At 50.9% G+C, this 25,972-nt stretch overlaps 1 protein-coding gene across 1 annotated transcript in view; it reads right to left on the minus strand.

Annotated features, from left to right (window-relative positions):
* DAG1 (dystroglycan 1) overlaps window positions 1-20,161 on the minus strand; it is a 37,411-nt gene extending 17,250 nt beyond the window's left edge. Inside the window, exon 1 of the mRNA XM_065408555.1 lies at window positions 19,775-20,161. Within this exon, the coding sequence (XP_065264627.1) occupies window positions 19,775-20,056 (282 nt within the window). The 5' untranslated portion in view covers window positions 20,057-20,161. The remainder of the gene's footprint in view (window positions 1-19,774) is intronic.
* Between the last annotated feature and the right edge of the window lie 5,811 nt (window positions 20,162-25,972).

Genomic DNA, 25,972 nt, shown 5'->3' on the forward strand with positions numbered 1-25,972 from the left:
GAGGGAGGACTCGACGGCTTGCATCAATTGTATCTACTTCTCCTACGAGAGAAGTCCTGTCTGGGCCTTGGGGCGGGGGGGGGGGGGAAGGACCGCTGCTGGGTGGTCTGCGGTTTAAAGGGCTTCCTTTGGGTCACCGGAGTGTGTATGCCGAGGAACTTTATTGTGTTCCGGGAGTCCTTTAGGCTATGCAGTCTGTAATTCGTTTGTTCAGCAAATAGGCCTTGGCCATAAAAGGGAAGGTCCTGTAAGGTCTGCTGAACCTCCAGGGGAAGACCGGAGGATTGGAGCCAGGCATTGCGCCTCATCACAATCCCGGATGCCAGAGTATGCGCCACCGAGTCCGTGGCATCAAGGGAGCCTTGGAGGGAAGTCCGGGCGACAGCTTTGCCCTCTTCGGCAATGGCCCCCAACTCTGCTCGTGACTCAGAGGGGAGGAGCTCTTTAAATTTTAAGATCGAGGACTGAGAGTTATAGTTGTATCTACTCAGTACTGCGAGTTGATTAGCGATCCTGAGAGAGAGGGGCCCCCTGTGGAATAAATTTTCCTTCCAAACAAATCAAGCCATTCTGTGGCTCCTGATTTGGGTGTGGGGGCCTGCTGACCTTGCCTCTCTTTTTCATTCACTGCCTCCACCACAAGAGAGCATGGGGGAGGGTGGGTGAAGAGATACTCATATCCCTTAGTAGGAACAAAGTATTTACGTTCAGCCCCCTTGGCCGTAGGGGGGGAATGGAGGCAGGTGTTTGCCAAATAGTTTTGGCGTTAGACTGAATAATTTTTATAATGGGTAAGGCCACCCTAGAGGGCCCCTCTGGTGCCAGGATGTCCACCACAGGGTCCTCCTCTTCAACCACTTCCTCCACCTGGAGGTTCATATTCAGGGCCACTCGTCGGAGGAGTTCCTGCATGGCCCTGTAGTCCATGGGTGGTGGCCCAGACGTAGAAGTGCCTGCCACTGCTGGGTGGGGTGGGGCTGGGTCTAAGTTTTGTGGAGGGTCCTGGGGTGGGTGGCTAAGGGTTGCCTCTGGGAGGCAAGATCCCAAATGGGAAAGTGGAGGGATGCCAAGAGGGGCACCCTGGGCCTGATGGTACAGCCAAGGGGTCCAAAATCGCCACTGGGGCAGCCATTGGGGCCCCGAAGCGTCCTGCTTTAGGCTCCCCAGCCCTGATCTTGGTGCCTCAGATGCCCCCAATGCCCTGCCTGATCAGAGGGACGGCGATCTCGAGCGGGACAGCCAAGGGGGAGCGGTGCGAGACTGCACCAGAGAGGCATCCTCCTCCAACGGACGCAATGGGTGCTGTGAAGCGTAACAGGGCCTCGATGTCCATCGGTGCCGCAGTGGAGGGTGGTGCCGCTGCGGGGAGCGATGGTGGGATGTGGAGCGGTGCCGCAAAAGTAGAGCCGCACCGTGATGTGGAGCGGTGCTGAAGCGGGGACCGGTGCCATGAGCGAGAGCGGGAGTGGTGCCTTGAGAGGGAACGGTGCCGTGTTGGGGAGCGGTGCCGCTGTATAGAGTGGTGCCAGTCCGTCGAGCGACGCCTGGAAGGTGAGCGACGTGCAGGCTGAGGCCGGTGCTGAGAATGGTGCTGCAAGGTCACAGAGCAGGACCTGGACCTCAAGCGGGACCACGACCTATCTGCCGACGACCACCTCGAGCGGGAGCGACTCCCAGGGTCAGGGCTGCAGGATCAATCCTATGAGTCGGACCGATGCCCCAAGTCAGACCGGCGTGGGGCATAGGAGCGGTGCCGGGACTCAGAGCGGCACGGAGATCCGGGTCGGGGGGCAGACAGGCCGAACATGGCAGGCTTGCCTCTGGACGGTGCCGTGCTTTGAGGGAGTGGAGGCTTATCCCTCCTAGTTGGAGACTTGGGCATAGTCATCTCAATGAGCCCCCTAGCAGCTTTGAAGGTGTCTGGGGTGGAAGGCATCATAACTTCCCCCATATGCAGCCGCGGTGAGTCCAGGAGAGCGGGGCTTCCTGGGGAGACAGGGGTCCGCAACGATTGTGCCCGGCCCAAGGGTCTGTCAGCCACCGTCCCCTTCCGGGGGTGCAGTGTCTGTAGCGGGCCACTGGGGGAACTTCCCCTTGGCCTGTTTCTTACGGGCAGCTGGTGAATGAGAGCGGTTCCGGGGAGAGCACATCTGTGGCCCGGGGGGACCGGTGGCTCCTGGGTTGGCGTGCAGAGTCCTTTCTCGGCACCACAGAAGGCACTGCAGGAGGAGCGCTCCGCACCAAGGTGCTCGGGGCCAGGTCCTGCTGCGGACGGAGGGCTGACTCCATAAGGAGTTGCTTTAGGCAAATGTCCCTCTCTTTCCTGGTGCGAGGCTTGAAAGCCTTGAAGATCTTGCACTTGTCCGATTGATGGGCTTCTCACAGACACTGGAGACAGGAGTCATGGGGGTCGCCCGCGGGCATAGGCTCAGCGCAGGGACTAAAGGGTTTGAAGCCCTGGGGTGCCATGCCCCAAGGCCCTGCGGGGTGCGTGTTGGAGGGGAAGCCCCCCCAACCGCTAAAGACTACAATTAACAACTAAGAAAGAACTATTAACTAACAATGGGTAACTATATACAGAGATTAGCAGAAGAGCTAGGGATTAGTGGGACACTTGCAAGCAAGAGACCACTGTTCCATCAACCGTCACTGGTGGTAAGAAGGAACTGAAGCTGTGTGGGGGGAGGGGGGGGAAGAGATCGGGCCAGCAGGGTCGTATATAGAGCACCATACCAGTGCCACTCCAGGGGGCTCCACAGCCGGCCCGACGGGTAGCTGCTAGGGAAAGTTTCCGACAGCCGTGCACAAGGCGTGCGCACACCTAACTGGAATTGATATGCGCAAGCACTCGAAGAAGAAAAAACGGTTACTCACCTTTTTGTAACTGTTGTTCTCCGAGATGTGTTGCTCATATTTATTTCATTCCCCCCCACCTTCCCCTCTCTCAGAGTAGCTGGCAAGAAGGAACTGAAGTCTAAGAGGGCAGAGAATTCCTGCCTTGAGTCCTGAGGCACAGAGTCTTTACATTTGGACAAGGAGTCTCACAAGTTGTAGTCTCACAAGGGCTTGCTGGTTCGCAATATGTAGCTGTAGCCCACCTGCCAAATAAATGTTTCTCCCAAATAGGTCAAGTTTCTTTGTGACCTTCTGCTTGGGGGTAGCAACTTGCTTGACCCTGTCTATCCCTCTCATTGGCTGCCAATACAACTAGGGACCCAGGAGGGGGGTGGGAGTATAGGTATTTGGGCCCTTTGGCTGGCACGTTGTATTTCTTCTCTGCCCTCTTCGAAGTGGGAGGGAGAGAAGACGGGCCTGCCACAGGGCTCTGTCCTCACCCATTACCACCTTGTTAATGGGCAGGGCCCCCTTAGATGGTGCAGCTGCAGCCAAAATGTCAATGAAGCTGTGGGACGATTCCTTGAGCGCCTCAATCTCTAGCCCCAGGGTAGCTGCTATCCTCTTTAGAAGCTCCTGATGGGCTTGAAAGTCATCTTGAGGCAGCAAGCTGCTCGGTCCCGAGACAGCCTCGCCTGGGGAAGAGGCCTGTATGGCTGCATTTCTACCACCTCAGTCCAGAGGTTGTATAGGTATTCCGGTGGGCCCAAGCAGGCCTTTTGAATGTGCGTCCAAGGGCGCTTTACCAGTTCCCACTTTGGCTCCTGCCTCCTTTGTTTTCGGACCAACTTCTTCAGCCTCAATTACCTCCATGGGGCCCACGTCTTGTGTATCGGTACTGGATTCAGTACCTGAGTCAGGGTCCGGTGCCAAGCGAAGCAGTGCAGGGGCCCTCCTCTCGGAAACAACCGAGTATGACTGGTGAGAAGATGGACCTGGTACCAAGGGAAACCCCCATGGGTTCCAGAATAGCCATTGCATAGGGCCTCTGCCACTGTCCACCTGACCAGGTACCAGTGGGGGGGGGACCCGCCCCGGGATCCGGCAGGATGAAGGACAGGTACTAGCAGCGGCTCTTGGGATGGATGTAGGGCTCCACCTTAGACTCAGACGAGGAGTCCTCCCGAGGTGACCATGGGGGAGTGGTACCCCTCACTTCTGCAGATTGGTACCAAGGGTCTGGGGACCGGTGCCGGACTGGGGATGACCTTGTAGAAGCAAGCAGGGTTGGCTTGCCCCTCGAAGGTCCTGGTGCCGGGAAGGAGCTCATACCTATGGTTGTCCCATTGAAGTCAGTGGTTACTCTTTCACCAGGGCAAGAAGACTGCTTGGCTTCAGCACTGCCTGGGTCTGACCCCAGAGCATTCAGCACCCCTGATCATCCTGTGAGCTTCCAGCAGCAAGACCACCTGGATGGGGCACTGCGGAAGCCTTACACACCCCCAAAGGGCCACGCATTCCCATTTTGCAGTCAGCAGTGACTCTCAGCCAGTGTTGTAAAACAGAAGGGTTTATTGGTTGGTGGGAACACTGCGTAGAACAGAGCTTGTTAGCACAGAAATCAGGAACATTCAATAAAGTCCATCCTGGGGGGACCCAGATTTAGCTCCAACCAAAGCTAGTCAATGCCACTCTAACCACGGACCTGAAGGGACTGCTTACGAACAAGTCTGCTACTGCCCCTCTTCATGTACAGCAAGCTGCCCCTGCAGCAGTCACAACCCTGACAACCCATAGAGCAAGCGACAAACTCAGTCCTTCCCAATTAAGCAGTCAGACTCTTCTGCTTCACACACAACCCTGCAGTCCTTATTCAGGCAAGACACCCACTGTCTCCCACCAGTGTTTCGTCTGCACTGTAGGGACTACACTGAGGGGTCAATCTGCAAGATTCCTATCAGTTCCTGGAGGTGCAGAGCACCCTCAACTGCTAAGGGGAACTGGGTGCACTCAGCACTTCCAGGAGCTGCTCCACACTTGTAGGATCAGGCCCTTAATGTGGGCAGCTGGCCACCTTCCAAGGCCCCCCCACCACTTTGCTCTGGCTATGGTTGGTGGGAACACTGTGTAGAACAGAGCTTGTTAGCACAGAAATCAGGAACATTCAGTAAAGTCCATCCTGGGGGGACCCAGAGCCCCAAGGCCCTGGCTCTCCCCACTTCCCCGCGGCCAGCAGACTGTTAAGCTTCCAGCAACCCAGCTTCAGACATACCCGTTGCCCCTCCTCCATTCTTGTGCTGTTTTCTGGGCAAAAGGGTCACCTGGTCTCCAGCCCTTCCTCTTGCTTCATCTTGTCCCAGCCGGGCTCCTGGCGAGAGGTCCCTGACCATCTGTTGCCAGGTTACGGAATACTTTGGCCATTAACTATGTAGAGCCAGCCACACCTGCCCACTAGGTCTCAGCAAAAAATCACGCAACCTTGTCCCACCACCTAGGTATTTGTGTAACATACAGGGGAAACTGAGGCACACAATATTCATGCAAAACATCAAGAAGAAACCTCCCACTTCATCACACAAGGTTTGAAGCCAGGGGACTGAGGCATGCCCAGCTCCAAGGGCAAAGGGAGCCTCTCAGTGATAAAGGAGGGGTTCTAATTAGCTAAACTGGTATTATTTACAATATTTACACAACTATGGTAAGACTAATAAACTAGGATACAGAGAAGAAATCATTGAAAAATGCCTTGCCAAAGCAAGAGGAGTCATTCCAGCAACTGTCATGGGCAGTAAGAAGGAACTGAGAGGGTGTAGGGCCGGTGGCACCCCATACACCGGCACACATGCACGCAGCACCAGAGGGCACAAGAGCCAGCCTGATGGATACCACTGAGGGAAAAATCTCTGGCAACGGTACACATGGCACGCGCACACATCTAACATGGAATGGACACGAGCAAGCACTCGAAGAATTAGCTGCGTTCACAATTTAAGGACAGCCTGGGTAGATATGACAATAGAGTTCATGAGGTTCTTTGAATAGCACAGGCCTGGAATCTTCAGGCTCAGACACAGAACAAGAATCAGTTTGTGAGAAGGGGGTCTTCATTTACAACTGCTACTGTTCTACAAACTGCATCTACACAGAAACATTCCTTGTCTGGCTAATGCACAAGTGGTTCAGTATGTTCACACTAGCCTTGGTGAGCCAGCTGAAGAAGCTGTCTAGACATCTCCAACTCAGCACAGACTGCCGCCAGGGCCAGAAAGGTGGCTTCTGGAAAGCAGTTGCACAGACAGATGGCTACCTCCTCAGAGGCAAGCTTTCTACGCAAGGAAAAGCTGGTTGCTGTGGAAGTAACTCGTAGTCAAGGGCCACCATGCATGCAGCACTCAGTCAGGAGAATAGCTTCTGGCCACAACAAGTGCAGGAAGTTGTTGAGCTAGCCACATCAGCAGGAAGCAGTGCATGGTGGAAGAGTGGTGGGAGGACGATTTGAGTCGTCGGTGCTATTTTTCCATCCATGGTGGCACTTAAGTGGTTATTAGGCCTGCTGAAACCCTCCTCTAGTCCAGTTATTGGACACTCTGGGGGCCAGTTAGTGGACACAGTGCTTCAAAACATTCTAGGGGTTTCCGCTGCTTATTAGAATGCCAGCTCTCTCTAGCCAGAGTTATTCTGCTATTACTGAACAAAAGCCTCAAGACACAAAGGCTATGACTACCCTTTGGAAATTTACCAAAAACTCGAAGTCGTTTGGAGCTGCAACATAGACTAGGCTCCAGCACCTAGAACTGATCTTATAATCAGTGTAGTTAGACATCTTCAAAGCAGGTATAAGAGCAGTCGTTGATACCAGAGCCTCATCTACACTGCGGATCCAGCAGTTTGCAGCAGAATAAAAATTCAAATCAATTTGAAAACCTAAAAGTTTCTTCACTGTAGACAAAGCCAAAGCAGTTTAGTAGATTTGATCACTGAGAGACAAATAAGTAGAGAAGCAAAGAGGGAAAATCATTTGTAAAGAGCCACACATTCATCTACTATGATCATCGGTCACTACGCACTATGTACAGGAAGAATTGTGCAAGCCGCTCCTCTGATATGAGGACAGCCTTGTGTTGAGGACTCGGATATGTGCGACACTCTGCTGGAGGGCTTTGGTTGGACAGTTGTCCTTTCCTTTTCTTGCGCAAAGCATGCCAGGGAGAAGGCTTATAAAGTTTATATAGGCACAACCAGCAGTTGGATTCTGGTTAGCCAAAAGGGACTAAATTTAAAGAATGCAAAAAATTTTACAACACTTTAACCAGTAGGAGTCTGAAGTTTTACTCCTGCTTCTCCACTGGAATCTTACAAAAAATAAGCAGTAATACCAGGGGAGAGGTATGTGCTGCCCAGAATGTGTTGTAACTCTCATCTCTGAAGGTCTGTTTATTTGGAGTTCTCCCTAGTCCTAGGTGTGTGTTCCCAGGGTGGGACTGGAGGGAACTCTCAGCTTGCGTTCCAGGAGCTCTAGAGTGCTCCACCAGCAACAGGTAGCTTTCATCTGCTCCTGTCAAGGGATTTTACCAATCCTTAGTGCCACTATTTTGATCCTTTTTTGAACACAGGTAGAAAATCTCCCGTAGTCTGCCCTGTATCATACTGCTTCACTTCTGGAAGATTTTGTTGGAGAAACAGAGGTAAAACTAAGCATTTGGGACTGAGCGCCGAGATACTGCCGCCAGTTATTTTCACTTGTTCTCTGAGCACCTAAGAGTAAAGTTTGTTCTGTATTCTTCACCAATACTGAACTTTCTATTATGTCTCCTTAAACAAAGAACACCTGCTGCAAGCCACCTTCTTTGCCCAGTCAAATCCTTCCTAAAACTTCCGCTCAAAAGCATTAAGATTTTTTTGAAGTGGCAGATCATCCAGACATGAGCATGTCCACTGCAGTCCCCTTGTCCATGTGTGGCTGTGATAGATGGAATTAGTCTGTCAACAGCTATTATTGATGTAGAGTAGAATTAACATCAAGTATAAAAATACTGGAGCCTTATGTTTAAAACTCAGATGCATGGCAAACAGTGAACTATGTTTAAGACCCTGGCTGAAGGTGTTCAACATTTGCTATGAGGTTACTTAGCATCCCAAATAGGCTTCTACAAACAGTTACCGGGAAGGGGGGGGGGGGGGGGAGGGGGGAGAAGAGAAGAAAACGGAGGATAAAAGTTCACCTGCGTGCAAACAGCTTAAAAGGAATATTCAGGCCTTGTCTACACTTGGCTCGCTCTAAATTCCCCTCTGCAATAGCACTGGGGCAGTTTACGGAAGTGGAAGCAACTGCAGGAATGCTAGTGTAGACAAGGCAACCGGAGTAGACAGCATTTCAATCACAAGGGTGTCTAGGCTTCTCCGAACGGGCTGGATGAGAATGCGATAAACATGGCATTGCCAGGTCAGCACTAGAGCTCCCATTGCTGGAGCTCCCACGCAGCATAGAGGGAACTTAGCTCCCAAGCCTGTTCACACAGACCAACAGGACAGGACTTAAAACCATAGAGTGGCCATGCATTAAGAATGCAGAGATATCAGGGTTGGGTGAACAGGCACATCACAACCCGAGAAGTCTCTCAGGGCTTTCAGGGAGGATGACAAGCAAGCCAGGAAGGCAGAGGCCATCTCGCAGACAGGCTTCCCAGTCAAAGGGACAGAGAAGATAGTGCTTCTCCATCATAACCGCAGCCTGTACCCTGTCTCAATTAATGGGCTGGGCCACAGTTTAAGAGATGAGCTGGAGATGGCACGGGCCTAGCTCTACTTGCAGTTAAATCGTTTCAGCAGCCATTAAGTTGCCGCTGCTGGAACCTATTCAAACAGTTGGATACGTTTCCTCATGTAGGTGCAGATTAGATTGCCCCAGGCAAGGTTAGACACCATAGTGATTGAAATGCTGGTAGCTGCTATTGCTCTGTCACCACTAGAGCTCTTCTTATAGACTCAGATTTTAAGGTCAGAAGGGCACATAGCAATAATCTAATCTGACCTCCTGCCCACTGCAGGCCACAGATCTCACCCACCCACTCTTGTAATAGACCCCTAACCTCTGGCTGCCTTGAAAAGCCATATTTGCTGGGGGGTGCACAAGTACCCTTGTGCAAGGTGATATCAGCTGACCGAATATAAGGAAGTGCACCCCTTTCTGGTCCTTCTCCCTAACACAGTAGTTCTGAGGCAGACAGGAAGAAGGATGGAGAGCTGGAGTGCAGAGAGGAACTTTACAAGAATAGTACATAGGAGTCACAGAGCTGAAGACCAGAAGGGACCACTGGCTCATTGACTGACTTCCTGTGGGATGTCACCAACTACCCCTACATTGAGCCAGTAACTGTGGGCTACAGTATCCCTGCCAGACAGGCATACAGTCTGGATCTGAAGTCATCAAGAGATTCAGAATCCATCACTTCCCTTGGTAGTTTGTTCCAATGGTCAATCACCCTCTCCATTAAAGTGTAACCAGTGCTGTCTGAGAGCCTTTATAGATCAGAAGGGACATGGTGATCATCTAGTCTGATGTCTAGTATAACAGGCCAAAGAACTGCCCTGAATTGAACTAGAGCCGATCTTTCAGAAAAACATCCACTCTTGCTGTAACAATGGCCAGTGATGGAGAATCCACCACACCCCTTGGTAAATTGTTCCAGTGCTTAATTATCCTCACCGTAAAAAAAAGTGCCCCATTTGCAGTCTAAGTTTGTCCAGCTTCAACCTCCAGCCACTGGATTTTGTTATACCTTTGTCTGCTAGACTGAAGAACTCTCTCCAATGTATCAACATCCTTCTTGTAGACACCAGAACTGGACCCAGGATTCCAGCAGCAGTCTCAGCAGTGCCAAATAACATAACCTCCCTATTCGATATTTTCCTGTTTATGGATCTAATAACCGCATTAGCCCTTTTGGCCAGAGCATTGTACTGGGAGCTCCTGTTCAGCTGATTATCCACAATGTCCCCCATGTCTTTTTCAGAGGACTATCTTCCCAGGATAGAGCCCTCCATCCTGTAAGTGTCTTACATTCTTTGTTCCTAGATGTATACATTTACATTTAACCATATTAAACTGCATACTGATTGTTTGTGTCCAGTTTACCAAGTGATCCAGATCGCTCTGTATCAGTGACCTGTCCTCTTCATTATTTACCACTCCCCCAATCCGTGTTATTTGCAAATTTCATCAGTGATGATTTTATGTTTTCTTCCAGGTCATTGATAAAACTATTAATTAGCATAAAGCTAAGAACAGATCCCAATCTCTTCAAAGTCCTCCCAGCTCAGAGAGTATGAAGGGGGGGGGGGTACTTTTCTTCTGTTAATGCCCTTCTTGTGGGGAGACGTGCTTCCTCTTTCTACCCAGACAGACCTCTAAGTGGGTTTGCAGTGCCAAGACAAACCTGGCATCACAGAACAGGTTTGAAGTCTGTGTGAAGGACGATGGTGCCAGGTGAGGGAAGAGGTGCTAAGGTGGGTGCTTCCTGCATCCCCACCAAGGTTACTGAAGCCTCAGTAGTCAGTGCTGGGTGAAGAATTCACTCCCAGTATAGGGCAGAGGAGAGTCTGGTCTCCAGGCTGTGATAGAAAGTGGCACTAAAGCCAGAGTGGCACAGTGCATCTTGGTCCTCTGATGCAGGACTTATGACATGGAGGCTGGTCTTGGTACCATTGACAGACCCAGTATCAGACTGATGAGCCTGGCGTCTCAAAGCTCTCTGCTGTACACTGGGTTACCAAGTGGGTCTGGCCCAGGCATAGAAGGCACTGAATGTAAGCATCTGTCTTTATGACTGCTGGCAGGAAGTGCAGTTCCTGAAACCTTACAGGCTCCCGACCAGCTATGGTCTCACTAAGTGGCCCAAGGGAAGGGCTATCTATACTAAGCTATCCTGTAGTACTCTGAACTAACCATTTACAAGAAAATCTTAAGCAAGACTAAGGAAAGGTCTAGTCTGAGGACATGATGGTGCATTCTGTTCACAATCTACGAGGGCGGAGAAAGAAGTGTGGTTGGGGGTGCCCTTCCTGATACATAATAGGTCGATGTCACTCACATCATAAGAAATCTTATGCACTCTGCCCCAAATGGACCTGGCTCTTCTTGGCATTTCTACAGCTCCAGGCTGGGGCACCATATCCCACAAATGGAACATGCCCAGAGACCCCCTGGAAAATGAACAAGCTTTCATATAGAAATTCATCCTCTCCCCTCAGATCTACAGATGGCCAAGAGATTTCACCAGTTCTCAGAAGTACACCTCACCTCAGTCATACAGGCCTTCATCAATCTTTAGGGCTTGACTACCTCTACCCAAGGCTTTCTAGAAGCTCCAGCTAGTGCAGAAGAGTCACTTTTCTTGTGAGTAGGAAGGGCTGGGAGCATCTTCACATCTGTGCTAGCCATGACAACCCTGAAAGGGCCTCCTTGCTCACTCCACAAACTGAAGTCACAGCCCCATGAAGAAAACCTGCTGGTAAGAAAGCTGAGCTCTCAGGAGCCAAAGGGCTCAAAGAAGACCGTCCATCAGTTCTAAGGACCACATTACTAGCCCTGGAACTGGAGGCTTTTTAACTGAGGGAAAGGACTTCAAATGCAGCAAGTCCCTCATTAAACCAGACAATTAAGGCAGCCTAAAGAAACTGCCTTACCTTCACATGTTCATGGCAAGATGAAATAGCAGCCACATGCCTGCTATTCGACACCTCACCACCCCTGGAAGGCAATCACCCTTTTACAGATGTCAGTGAGAGACTTCATTGTGTCCACACCTCTCTTTGGTGTGCAAGGAGCACTGGTTTTGTTTTTTTAAACACCAACTTCCTGCCAGACAGCTCTGTTTCACAATTGAACAGGCAAAGTTCTGGAATAGATGTGCCCCAGCGAATGCCGTTCTCACCCACTCCCATTAGGACGCCTTCATTTTCCAGATGGGCTCATGTTTCCTGTAAGGGAACTATTCAGAGTACAAAGATTCCCTCTGCCAGGGCGGCTGTTTCACAGGGAGGTCACTACAAAACATTGAGTGTCCCCAGAAAGGCTCCCTTCAGCAGCTCACACTGCCAACTTGAAAAGGGTTTGTTCAGTCGCATTGTTCTGAGTGGAACAAGCCGCATGCCTGCGTGGAGTTCAAATCCCTGCCCACTGCCCACACCCTGATTCTTCTCACTCACATAGTAACAGCACAGGAAAAGCCCTGAACAGCTTTCAGAAAGGGAAGTTTGTCTCTTCTCTAGTCATGGCCTTTTAATAAGCCAAAGGCCAGAGGTGAGCAGAACTACCCCACAATGCTTGTGCCAAGTGCTGTGATCTCACAGCTAACCCCCCCCACTCACTACAAGCTCAGCAGATATGCAGCAGGCTGATGTGTGAACTGGCAGTAGGGTTAGCTAAGCCTAAACCAGTGACCTCCAGCCAGCCTGTGTACTAAGACGTTCTACTCCCCACGGGCCACCCTCTCATCCTCCCAAACACTGGAGGAAGGAATCCATAACAGCGGTGCTGAGACAAAACAAGGAACTTCCAGGCCTGCCCAAGAAACTGGTTATAATTAGACTGAGTCATACTTTCCAGCTCTTCAAATCCACAGCTCGTTACTGAGAGTTCACTGAAAATACCCAATTCCCTCACCCTGGCTCACTACAGAAAAACAGACAATGAACCACTATTAACAAATCTTATCTCAGGATCCCAGCATTAGAGTTAAGCAGATCCCTTCCCAAGAGCTCCTGTGACCCGATCCAACCAGAGACTGCTGTTGAGCCCAAGATATACAGGAGTAAACAGCCACAGGTGCTCTTGAAGCTACTGCAGCACTGCTCTTTACATCTGAGTCAGGGAGAATTATTTCCCTGGTCCCAGGTGTTCCTAACTCTAAAGCCACCACGACTTAGCACAACACCTGCCACTGCTCCAACTGGCAATGCTTTTTGTCCTGTACCAAACCTCCTCCAAGAAATGCTGGCTGATGGGTCACATTCAGTTAGCAATCCCTGCACTAAGCTCCTTAGAGGGAGAATAGAATGATTTCAGACCTTTCTTTCAAGGAATTCAACAGAACTCACACCCACCACCAAGTCTAAATGCTTCAGAAGTCTGCCTTTCTCAGTGAAACTGTTACATTACCAGGGACAGGCAGGGGACCTGTGCACACACCACACTTATAGCAGATAATAAATCTAGTATGGTTTCTGCAAATCAGTCCCTACAGATCCTACTTAGAGAATGAACTCTCTAATATCCGATAAGAATAAACCCGTTAAAAAAAAGTCCTTTCACCAGATGGCAAACAGAGTACTCATTGGGCTTGTCAAAAGCAGCCTCCTGTTTAAGGAGCAAAGCTGCTTTGCACAGATTTATATCCAAATGTTCCAACAGCCACAGAAACACCGTTTAACAGAATCAAGTAAATTAACCCACGAAATTAAAAGGAGTCAGTGTCATCCTGAGTGACTCACTGGCATGGAGCTGTGAGTGGCTGTCTCACTGTGCACCAACAGCACCCTTCTCAGAGTGCTGCTGACCTTATGCTCTTTGGAAAGGACCCTATACCAGGAGCTACAGACTGAGCAACGGAAGATAGAAAAACGGATCCATACTTGTGGTCATTTCCTTTCTACTAGTAGGACAGTCTATAGAACCAGAATCTGATGCTAGGTCTGCAGTCTCACTGCCATGCCAGAGACAGTCCCACACTTGGCATGCCCCCTTCCCAGAGCCTGCCAGCAAAGACTATCTTGATCAATATTCAAATTATAGTACTAAAGAGATGCAACATTTCTGTTGATAGCAACAAACTGTAGTACACAAACTTGTCTGCTACAGGACCGACAGATTACTTCACCACCACACTGGCTATTGATTCTATTTCACCCAGCCTGTGCTGTGCTGGATCTGTGCAACTTCCTACCAGAAGAACATTTTGGTTAAGCACAGAAATTCTCCTATTCTGCTGAGAATGAAGGGCTGCCAATCTCTGCAGTGGGATTGCGAATCATCAGCAAGTGTGACGCCGCGGAGATAAATAAATATTTAAGAGTTTAGTCTCACTGCACACAACAGCCTTCTGATGCTCACATGTCCCGCTTGTAGACCTTCATGCTGGTACAGAGAGAAAGCCAGGAAGCTGCCTCGCATTTCGTTATACAAAACATACATGTTTTCAGCCCACATTGTGGACACTGCTCTCAGCAAATGTGCTCTGGCATTGGGTTAAATCTTGGACTCTATCCATCCAGCGTGCTCTACCTGATCTATCTTTGAAACCTTCATGTATTTCCCCACAGGGGAGAGTGCAGTTAGGGTATTGCATTGTCAGAGGTGGGTGATCAGGATACCTCTTGGAGATCCTGTGGCATCAGCATCTTTCCAGGAGGTGTAAAGGTTTAGGACAGAATGGGGAAACATGATCTCCCTGCAGTCTGAGGAAGAATGTGTACCTGGAGAACAATGCCAGGTTCATTAGAAGACCCAGCCTTTTCTGTGAAGAACATACAATAGTGGGGTTCAATGCACAGAGCTCCCACCTACAGGCTCTTTTGAGATGGCTACTCATTAAGAATGCCAGAGACTGAAAGAAGAGAATTTCCTCCTTCAGTGACTCAGATGCATGTTTGTGAGAACATTTAACATTCGGCTGTGATCCCAGGGCTCTGCTTCACATACTGCAGGGTAAGCTGATGAGTGAGGCTGGCTTACAGAGCCATCTGATGTCCAGCTTTCTCCAACTTACTTCTACCAAAATGTTAGTGAGAATGACCTTTTAGAGCCATCGATAACCCTCCCTGTAGGAGCTCAAGTGGTGTCACATTCTGGCTAAAGAAAGCATTTGAGGGTGGTCTCTACACTAATGCAAAAATCCCAACCAAGTCAGATTAAGCATTGGGACATCTTGAAGCCAGACTTGAGTGAATACCCTGTCTTTTGTAAGAAGATTTCCTCTGAAAGCCCAGGCAGCTAGGATCAGCTTTCCTGGATTGTGATGGAATACCAGTCCCTGAGAGAGGGCTATAGTCATGCTGACTAGGCCTGAAAGTCATAGCCCCATACATTGCCAGAGAAGGCCATCCGTATGACTGCTGTCTTCTCCTTGATATTCTGAACTGTTCTGGACAGAAACGGGACAAGAGGAAAGGTATGCAGAAGGCACTCTGGGTACATTTTCAGGAAGGATCCTTTGGTACTGGTTTGGTCCCGCTCAGGAGAAAGGGAGAGTGTGGGGTCTTACTATTAAATCTGGGAGTAAAAGTCCATTGGCGGTTTGCCGAGGTGTGCAGTTAGGTGGGGGAAAGTCTCAAAATAGAGACACCCGCCCTCAGCCAGCTCTATTAGTGTCCTGTTAGTCTGCTCCAGTGCTTAGCTCTCCTTTAGCATGAAGTGCACACAGGGATGAGATACTCTCCTGCCTAGGAAAGTAAGAGACTTGTAAGGAAGGGGATCAGGTCCCGGCATTTAATACTTATCATGGTGGATGTGATGCTCATCATTACTAGGACACTCTTGGTGCATTCAGGGGATACTGTGCTTTGAGACCATGTCATATACCATTCTGCTCCAGCCAGCTGCTGCTGTGCTCTCCTCCCTGTGACAAAGTTTCCTTGATCACCCTTCTGCTGGTAATGTGCTCCCAGCCCTCTAGACGCATGCCTAGAAGTCACTGATTCTTTCCAGTTCAAAAATTCTGCAGCCTGCAATTCTATTGACCTACACCCATCAGCAGAGAGCGACCTCAACGACAGCACATGAGAGCAGCTTGGAGTGATGACAGGAGGAAGAGGTTAATGTGAACTTCTTCCTGTGAGTGCTGCTGAGACAATGGCTAGCCCGAAGTGTAGGAACAGTGGAAGTATTGACCACAACAAACACAGCTATGGACTATTCAAAGAACTATTATATAGGGATGTGGCAACATGCCTCATTTTGATCTATAGGAGAGAAAACCCCTTGGGAGTTAGCTACTAGGGTAGGCTTTAAATGTCTCCATCTTGAACTGTGGCTTTGAGGAGCTTGTTAGATCCAGCATATCATTCCTGACTTCCTGGGGACCAGGAAGAGAAGGAGTATAGGTCATTGTCTTTCTGATCTGCTTTACTGCCCCAATTGGGAGATGTTTAATGGCTGTTTTGGCCTGATTTTCATTAGGGCTTGAGCTCCCTCTGTACTGGCTACGAAGGGATTGGCTCTTCTGAGTCCATAACTACTACATACATTGGTTTGCTGAGAGCTCCAGCTGAGCAGCACAAATTGTCTAGGGTTGCATGAGATGCAACAGCAAATAAATGCCAGAGTTCTTTCAGGTGCACCTAGCCCACAGGATTTCCTAACCTCAAGAGGGATGGATTCGGATAGGGAATCTGTCCAGGCCAAAATCGCCCCAGCAAAACAAGTGGAAACTGCTGATGCCCTTCCACTACTAAAGTTGCCTACCTATGTCTTCAGTAAGGAATCCCCTCTCCTTCGGAAGGAAGTCCTCCACACACAGTAAGTATGGATGCATCCTTACCAGCACAGAGATCTGTATTAAACCAATGTTGGGTAAACCCAGGAAAGTCTCACATAGACAAGGCCTAAGTCTGATTTTAAAATCAATTTAAGTTGAAGTGCAACTTCTGTGTTTAGACTAGTCCTCTGACACGCCTGAAAACCACTCAGGCTTCACTGCACCACAGCCCAGTAACCCTCCTCCAGCACCTTCCAGCTGAGGAGCTGGAAGCACTTTCCCTGGGAGGCAGGGAAGCATTACAACATCCAGCTACGGAACCTCTTAGTGCTTCCATGCAGGTTCAATCGCCCCTGCATGCTCTACCTGCCCCATAATCCCAAGAATGTGTGCTCAGTGCTCCCCCAAACCTGCCACACCCCCACATGGACAGTCAGTGCTACCCCCAATCCTACATGTGCTCCTCTGAGATCACCCTGTCCAGAGCCCCCCCGTGCATTCCTAGTTAAAGAGGGTGTGTACTTCAGTAAAGCAGCCAGTATGAGACACTGGTCAGGAAATGGTTTCTCAGACAGATAGGGGTTCCTAGAGAACAGCTCACACCTTGGGCTGCACTGGGAAGCCAGGGAATTTGATCAGCAGGAGTCTGTGCATTTAGAGACAAAAATCCAAAGTTGACTGTTGGCCTGCACTTGTATTTCCGTTGATAAAACAGATGATGCTAGCTGTCAATTTGCTGAGCACCCGCAGCTCCCCAGACTCCCTGGAGTTTGGGTCCTAAGCAGCCAAGAACCAGGCTTTCACACGGCAGTGGTCATGTCATATGAGAAGAGCAGGCAGCATGACTCAGGCCGCCATGGCATGTCCTAGCTTCCACCTGGGCAACTTTCATCAGCCCCACAGTGCTGCAGCCTTCAGTTCAAAGCAGATGACAGTCCTCTAGCTCTTCTAAACATGGAACTCACCCAGCACCTTTCTCCTCCCCACCCGACCCAGAATCCAGGTGTTCCAGATGCACTTTTTAGATCTCCAGCTTATCACTGGCACTCCTCAGCATCAGGACTCTTAGTAGTGCAAATGGGACCTACTCACACTTCACTTTCCTGATCCAGATTCCTTAGCGCTGTGATCTGTGTCCTCTGGCTCTAGAACAAACCTGCCTATAAGGAGAAGTTGACAAGTCCAAGATTTTCTTCCTTCTCCCCCCCCCCCAGTTCCCTTCTGACCACTTGAAAAACAGCAAACATGTAATTCTCTCAGGGAAATGCTCCAGCCCCAGCTGTCAGTGAATCTAGAAAAGCATGGGGCACAGGAGCAGTCTTCCCTGCACCCAGCCTGGAGAGGACTCCTCACCAGTAGTGAATAGTGACATCCTGATAGTCTCTCTCACTATCCTTTCCTTGCCTAGCCAGAGTCACTTTCACACTTCCATTTCTTGCAGCTACAGCACCTGGAAGTTCTGAAGGCAATAGACTCAAAGCTTGAGGACAGGCAGATGGTTTGATCATAGCTCCTCTCAGACAAGAAGTGTCCCCAGCTCTCCCCACGGGACATAGGGCGAGGGGAGGACACACTGTGTCAAATGGAGTCAAGAGCCATAGCCATAGAACAGGGTCTGGGCTATGGCACCACATCAGTGCCCAATATTTTGTCCCCATGGTAAAACAAGTCACCCCATGGTGTCACAGGATCAATCAAGGACTTGGGCTATGGGAGGCTGAGGGTCACTGTCCTTCAGTGATTCATGTGCCCCTTCCTCGGGCATCTGGGTGCATGGCAGGTTAAATACAACCAGATATTGAACCAAATCAGCTCCTATAGAGGGGATCAGACCTCCTCTATTCTTCACTCTGGGATGAAGGAGTTCAATTCAGTAAGAAATAAACAGTTGTAACACCCAAGGAGATTACCTAGATTCCTGGGGCTCTGTCTACTGGCAGCTCTGGGAGAGGCACACTGTCCCTGGTAGGGAGGGGGAGCCAAGGCAAACTCAGAGTCTGCCCAGCAACCAATAGGGAGTTCAGGAAAGGGGAGATGCCATTTTTGAGTCAGTCTGGAGCCAGCCAGGGCAAGGGCAGGACTGGCTGTGTGGGGAGCTGGAGTCCCAGGCCTGCAATGCAGGGTTCCCCCTGAGAACTGGCCTCTAGAGACCTGAAAGCAAGATCCCTCAGCTGGGCTTTCCCCTCTTCACTGATGACTCCCAGTTTGTAGAGTTTTGCTGGGAAACTTCCCCAGCCAGGCTGAGTTAGCCCTCCAGCTCCCTAGGTGAAACCAGTCACCATATGGTCAGCTCTGCTCTGGCTGCTAGTCCAGGGCTGCTGCCTGCTGTGAGTGTGTATGGATGCTGGGCTAGGAAACTACAGTTTAGATTTTAGTATAGTTGTGTAATCTGCACCTTGAGCCCTGCACCCCTTTGTGGTGAGGGGAAATTCTGGGACCAGAAGCAGCCTGACTCCTGTCTGAAGAGGATCCCTGCCAGCAGAGATCAGCCTCTCTGCAGTGACTGAGGAATCTAGAGTCATCTCTGAATCTGAGGATCATTCATGGAGTTTGTGAGTGCACCATCTTTTAGTCAGTCAGTCAGGGAACTTGTTTTGGGGACCCCCTACTCCCTGAACTGTGTCCTCAAGCCAGGGAGTAAGGATTTGGGGATTTTATAACCTGATGCATATTAAATCTGTGGAGGGACTTACCACTTCCTCCTACTTGTGAGTCCTTTGGGCTGTACTGAACCCAGTCAGCCACACTGCTAAACCACTGCAGAGAAGAATTTTGTGGTCATAGATCATCAAGGGCCCCAACAAAGTACGCGTATCAACGGGACACTAATCTTATATTTGCTACATCAGGTCACGGGACTGGGGAAAGTCACGGGTATTATCAGTGTGGGCACCGGTGACCCTAACAATAGTGTTTTACCCTGTTATGTTATATTTGTCTCCTGTTTAATATAATTATTATGTTGAATATATTGTATGTGTTTGTGTTATTTCTTGGAAGTCTCCAACTATCTGGCAAGTAAGTGGGGATTACCCTGTAATTAGAATTTTCCTCCCAAGCTGCCCTGGTGACCCTGCCAGGAAGGAGCGAGGGGGGTGGAGGCACCGCCAAATAAATTCATAGGAAAAAATAAAGAAGATACAGCCTGCTGAGTGAGTTGCGGGATCCAGAAGAACCCAGACCTGTCCATCAACACCTGTAAGCAGATTGGCATTAAATAAGGTAACCGGGTGGAGAGGGGGCGCTACACAGTGAATTTCCAGAAGAGGGAAATGGACGTTTCTTCCTCCCAGCTATCACCAAATCCAACAGCCTCCCCCTTTCTCCCGTCTGAATCATGACCACTTATGACCTATCCGTCCAAACCCATGTGTCACACTGGTGCGGAGACAGGCCCAGTCCCTCCCAAGGGCATGACTGCAAGGAAGGGAATTGTGAGATATGAGGCAGGCTGATGCATTTCTCACCTGCACCATTTCTCCATTGGAAGCAATTAAATCTGTGGGGATGGTGACTCTGAAGGAGCGTCCCACCACAGCAGAGCTGTCTGGAATCCCCACCACTGCTGGGACCGTCTCACGGAGATCTGACAGCACAGAGTGCATGGAGGCCTCTAACTGGTTTTCCCAGTCCTGTACAACTTCGGAAGGTTCACTGGGCCAATGGCATTGAACAAAGGTAGCCACCACCAGCAGCGTAAGCAAAGTCCTCCCCAGCAGAGGGGGAAGCAGTACAAATCCCACAGTCATTTTTCCTGCAGACTCCAATACTATATTCCACTCAGAAAGGGAGCCCTGAAAGCCTGTGTGCTGGCTCCTCAAGCTCCTCACAGCAGCTTCATCCTGGGAGTCTCCCGAACCTGAGAAAGAAAGAAGAGGCCAGGTCAGCACATGAAAGATGCCCGTTTAAGAGCACTGAAGAATAACAGAGAAGCCCACTTGCCTAATGCCGCCGCCCTCCCTCCCTTTCAGCTCTGCTGTGCAAATGCAAGAGGCCCATTCCCAGTGGAGAAAAAGTGCCTTTAGCAGCCCGTGCTCACACTGGAGTACAACCACTCAATGGAAACAAGGACCCTTCCTCCTCTCCACCCTCAGCCACCAACTGCTGGAGCCTGAGCACTCAGTGATTCAGTGAGGAACACCCCAGGAGCAGGACGAACTGATTCAGTGACAGAAGCTACAATGGAACTAGATGACCTTTCCAGGAAAGCTGCAGTCAAGCTAGGACATCAATGAATTTAAATGCTAATTACACAGAACAAGTCCCTGAAGAGATGTACACCAGTGTGAGCAGGAAGCTGCCACCTTGACAGTCTGGGGCAGGACAGATGATTCTGCTCCGAAGGCCCATGAGTCCCCTCAACCAGACCTGTCCCCAACTCAAGCTTTCAGTGTTAGGTATGTGTGCAGAACAGACCCTCTTGGCTAGCAATGCACAGCCAAATCTGGTGTGGGGGCAATAAGCATGCACTGGGCCCCCCAGCGCCCTCCCTACACATGCAGGACGCTCCCCTCCCTATCGTACCCCCCCAGTCCCCACTCCACTCCTCCCCGTACACTGTCCTGCCCCCCTCCCCACATAGGGTGGGCACCACCGCTCCTTCCCAGCACTGTGCCAGGATCAGGTGCTGTCCATTCCTTGTTCACACTGACCTGCCTTCAATGTCTCTTATTTAGCTGCTTGTTCTTTCTCCCCCCATCTTTGTGGTCCCTTCTCTCCCCTTTGGTGCCCCAACTCCCATCTTTTGCTCTCCTCTTCCTTCCTAGTTCATTCCCTCCCTTTGTTCCTTCCCCTTTCCCCTCAGTGCTCACAGCTTGTGTAGGCCCAGAGTGATAGCCAGAGATCTGCAATGCAGCTCCCCATATCATGGCTGCTCCTCCCATGAATTGTGTCTATCCAACAAGTTTCTCCACTGCACTTGTGTTGTGCTGCAGCTTCTTCCCTCAGGAAGCCCTTGGGAGTCTTTACCGCAAGGTGGCACAAGAAGATGCAGGCCCCCCCCATCCCCTGATGCCGGACTGGGCAGTGCTCTATGCTGGGCGAGAGGGTCAAGAATCAGGACACAATGGCTCAAGTGGAAGCTGCTTAGCCCTGCGAGACACTGCTAAGGGATGAGGCTTTCTTCGGGGCTCAGCAGCTGACAGAGGCTCCAGCATCCCTTTCTTGATCCAGGGAGAAGCAAGTCCAACCCCCATTCCGAGACAAGCTGCAGGTCTTTGTGGCTGCCAGATCTGAGCACAGCCTATAAGTTATCAATGAATCCACTCCAGCTGTGCCATTTGACACATCAGCCCTCCTGACAGACCCGGGAAGAAAAAGTTACTTACTGTAACTGGAAGTTGTTTGAGATGTGTAGTCCCTATTTGGATTCCAGACATGGGTGTGCATGCGCGCCATGTGCCGGAGCTATTTTCTAGTAGTGTCGTTGATCTGCACATGAGCCGCCTGCATGCCTGTGTCTGAGGCTATAAAAGGCCATGCAGTTGACGCCGCTCCAGTTCTCTCTTACTTGCAAGCAATGGAGTCCGCAGCAGAGGGGATGGAGGACAGGTATTGGAACCAAATAGGGACCACACATCTCAAAGAACTTCTTTGAGTGATGGTCCCTACATGGAGTCCAGATGTGGGTGAGTAGTGAGCAGTGCTCAGCATGGAGGTGGGTGCGTGGACTTGCATGAAGTTACAGGCGGCAGGACAGCTCAGCCGACAGACGCATCCACAGTGGTGGCGTAGTGAGCGGTAAAGGTGTGGACAGAGGTCCATGTGGCTGCCTTGCAAATGTTCTGCTAAGGTACGTCCGCGAGGTAGGCCAACGTGGCAACCTGTGCCTGCGTGGAGTGAGCCATGACTCCAGGAGGCGGAGGAATGTGAGAGAGCATAGCAGTCCACAATGCAATGGGAGATCCATTTAGAGATGTGTTGTGAGGAGAGGGCCTGGCCCCTGCAACATTCAGCAATGGTGACGAAGAGCCTGGGCGAAGCCTGGAAGGCACGGGTGTGTTGGAGACAGGAGGCTAGTGCCTGGCGGACGTTGAGAGAATGCATTGTTTTCGTTCTGGAGGTGGTGTGCGGTTTTGGGTAGAAGACTGGAAGGTGGATGCTTTGGTTGAGGTGGAACGGGGAGATCATGTTGGGGAGAAACTTGTGGTGCAGGCGCAGGGAAACTTTCTGGAAGATGTATGGGGGGGTGGGGTTCAGCCATCAGAACCACCAGCTGGCTAATGCGCTGCACCAAGGTGATGGCCATCAAGAAGATCTTCAAAGGGCAGTTTAGTGAAGGCAGAGGATTATATTTAGGTCCTAAGTGGGGGTAGGGGTTCCGTACTGGTGGAAAGGCATGAGCAAGCCTCGAAGGATGCGAACGGTGGTTGGGTGAGTGAAGGTGGAGGAACTGTCCATGGGGGGGGAGGGAGAGGGGGAGAGGCACTGAGTGACACCCGGTAGACCCATATGGATGAGTGAGCGAGGTACGACACTTAAGATGGAGAAAGTAATCCAGGAGGATGGGAGTAGAGACTCTCCAGTGGATAATGGTGGTGGTGTGCACAGGCGATGAAATGTATCCACTTTGCTTGATAGCAGGCGCTGATAGATGTCCTCCTGCTGTGCACGAGGACGCCGCGCACCAGGGTGGAGCACGTTCTGTCTACATATGAGCCCCATCCAAACACCAAGCTGTAAGGTGGAGCAGGCCTGGGTTGGGGTGCTGCAGGCGTCGCTGTGCCTGGGTGAAGAGATCCAGGTGGGTGGGAAGGCAGATCAGAGGAGAGCGGAGAGGCTGGAGGAGATCAGTGAACCAACATTGGTGAGGCCAAAAGGGGGTTATCAGGATGACAGTCGCTTGATCCTGTTGCACCTTGTGGAGGATTTGTGGGAGGAGGGGAATGGGCGGAAAGGCGTAGCAGACTTCAACGGTCCATGGCAGGAGAAGTGTCGCCCCGTGAGCTCGTCCCGAGGGCCCCTCTGGAGCAGAAGAGGAGGAGTGTGTGGTTCTCGGTGGTTGCGAAGGGGTCCCAAGCCGGGGTCCTCCACCGGTGGAAGACGGAGAGAAGTGTGGGATCATGGAACTTCCACTCGTGATTTGCATAGAAGGACCAGCTGAACGTGTCTGCCAAGATGTTGCTGGTGCCTGGAAGGTGCATGGTATGCAGTGTGACCCCGTGCTTGATGCACCCGTTTCAGAGGTGGACAGCCTCTGCACAGAGAGGGTAACCTGGTGCCACCTTGCTTGTTGATATACAAAATTGCCGACATGTCTGACAACAACTGAAAGTCCCGTGATCTTATGAGGGGGAGGAGCGCCTGACAGACAAAGCAGGCAACTTGGAGATCCAGGAAGTTGATGTGCATCCTTGTATTTTGTGGTATGCAGAGGTCCTGGGCTGTGTGACCATCCAGATGGACATCCCACCCTGTGAGGGAGGTGTTTGTGGTGAGAGTGGAGCAGGGAGCGGGAAGGGTGACTGGAATGCAGACCAAGATGTTGGACGGATCGGACCACCACGTGAAGGACGCCAGGACAAATCGGGTAAGCAGGACCGGCTTGTCCAAACGATCTGTCTGAGGTCTGCAGATTGACTGGAGCCAAAGTTGAAAGCACTGCATATAGAGGTGTGCCTGGGGCATTACAGAGGTGCAGGCCACAATGTGGCCATGGAGGCAAAGGCACTGGCAGATAGGCGTGTGTGGATTGTGGCGTAGCGGTGTCATGAAAGATGAGGGTGGCAAAGCGGTCCATCAGGAGGAAAGTGCAGCCTACGATAGTGTCCAGGTACAACCCAATGAGGTACAACCTCATCTTGGGTAGGGATGAGGACTGACTTTTCCTTGTTGATACAGATACCCAGGCTGGTGAGTAGATCACAAAGGGTCTAGATAGTGGAAAGGAGGCAGGTGCATGACGTTGCAATGAGGAACCAATCATCCAGGTAGGGAAATACCGAGTGGCTGAAGGGTCGCATGTGGGCTGCAACAACGGTGAAAACTTTTGTGAACACACAGGGAGCGGTGGTGATACCGAAGGGGAGGACCCAGAACTGATAATGGGAGTGTCCCACTGTAAAATGGAGAAATTTCCGATGAGCCATGTGGATGCTGATGTGGAAATATGCATCTTTAATATTGAGAGCCACGAACCAGGAGCCCTGGAGGAGGGATGAAATAATGACGGTGAGCGTGACCATCCAGAATCGGAATTTGCATATGAACTTGTTGAGCAAGCGAAGGTCCAGAATGGGGTGGCAGCCATCCCCCTTTTTTGGAACAACAAAATAAGGGGAATAGAATCCTTGGCCCCGGTAATGGGGGAAACACACTTTATGGTGCCCTTCCAGAGGAAGGCATCCGCTTCCTCTCAGAGAAGATCGCAATGAGAGGGATCTCCATGTCACCATGGAGTGGGTGATGAGGGAGGAAGGAGAGGAACTCTATTGAGTACCCTGGTGAATGATGTCCAGCGCCCAGCAATCGGTGGTGATCTTGCCCCAAGTGTGGGCGAACAGGGTGAGACAGCCCTCAAGGATGATCAGGGTCAGCATGGGAGGAGGTTGGCGGGTCTCAATGGAAGAGTCAAGCGGCCATTTGGAGTGACGCTGCAGAAGAGTCGAGGGAGCAGAAGTGGTAGTGGTGGGGTAATGGGGTCGTTGAGTGCATGGACATTGGCAAGACTGCTCCTGCGGTCATTGAAAATAGGGCTGGTAGGGCACAGGGGTGAAGGATGACCGTTGCTGCCTGCAGGTCAGGGCCAGGGTGTAGATACCAAGCGACCACAGTGTGGCGTGGGAATCCTCAAGGTAGTGGGAGGATCCGTCCATCTTGTCACTGAAGAGTTTCTGATTGTCAAAGGGACCACCTTAAGAGTGGTCCGGACCTCCTTAGGAAATCTGGAGGATTGAAGCCAGGAGTCTTGGCAGAGTATGACACTGGTAGCTAGGCAGCGGGACACTGTCAGTAGCACCAACCGTTGCCTGGAGGATCACCTTGGTGACCAGTTTGCCCTCATCCAGCAGCGCCTGGAGATTCTGCTGTTTGTCCGCCCAGAGAAAGGTCTGAGAGTCAATAAGCTTAAAGCCTCGTAACTGGCAATATGGAACTGAAGTCCCACAGAGGAATAAACCTTTTGCCCTAAAAGGTCCAGCTTCTTTGCCACCCTGTGCAGGGGTGTTGTGTGGCCTTAAGGTGTAGCTGTTGAGCCCGTTCAGTCGCTGCGTGCACCACAAAGGAGTTGAGGGGCGGGTGTGTGTAAGCAGGAAGTCCGTACCCTGGGATGGGACAAAGTACGGCTGCTCAGTATGCTTCAGAGTAGGGGCACAAGAGGCCAGCGTGTGTCAGACCAACTATGCCAGTTGTAGGATGGCCGTGTGGATAGGGAGGGCAGTTTGGGGAGGGGGGGGCGGTGGTTGGAAGATATCCAGAAGCTGGTTTTGTGGGTCCTGGACTTCTTCCACCATGAGGTTGAGAGCCTCTGCTACATGCCGAAGTAGGTTGTGGTACTGCTTATGGTCATCCAGAGGGGAGAGGGAAGGTGGAATTAATGCCTCGTCTGGGATGACAAGGCTGGGACTGGTGTTACTCACAGTGCTGGCTGCACGATGATCATAGAATCATAGAAGATTAGGGTTGGAAGGGACCTCAGGAGATCATCTAGTCCAATCCCCTGCTCAAAG

The sequence above is a fragment of the Emys orbicularis genome, chromosome 7, assembly GCF_028017835.1.
Source record: "Emys orbicularis isolate rEmyOrb1 chromosome 7, rEmyOrb1.hap1, whole genome shotgun sequence".
NCBI lineage: Eukaryota > Metazoa > Chordata > Testudines > Emydidae > Emys > Emys orbicularis.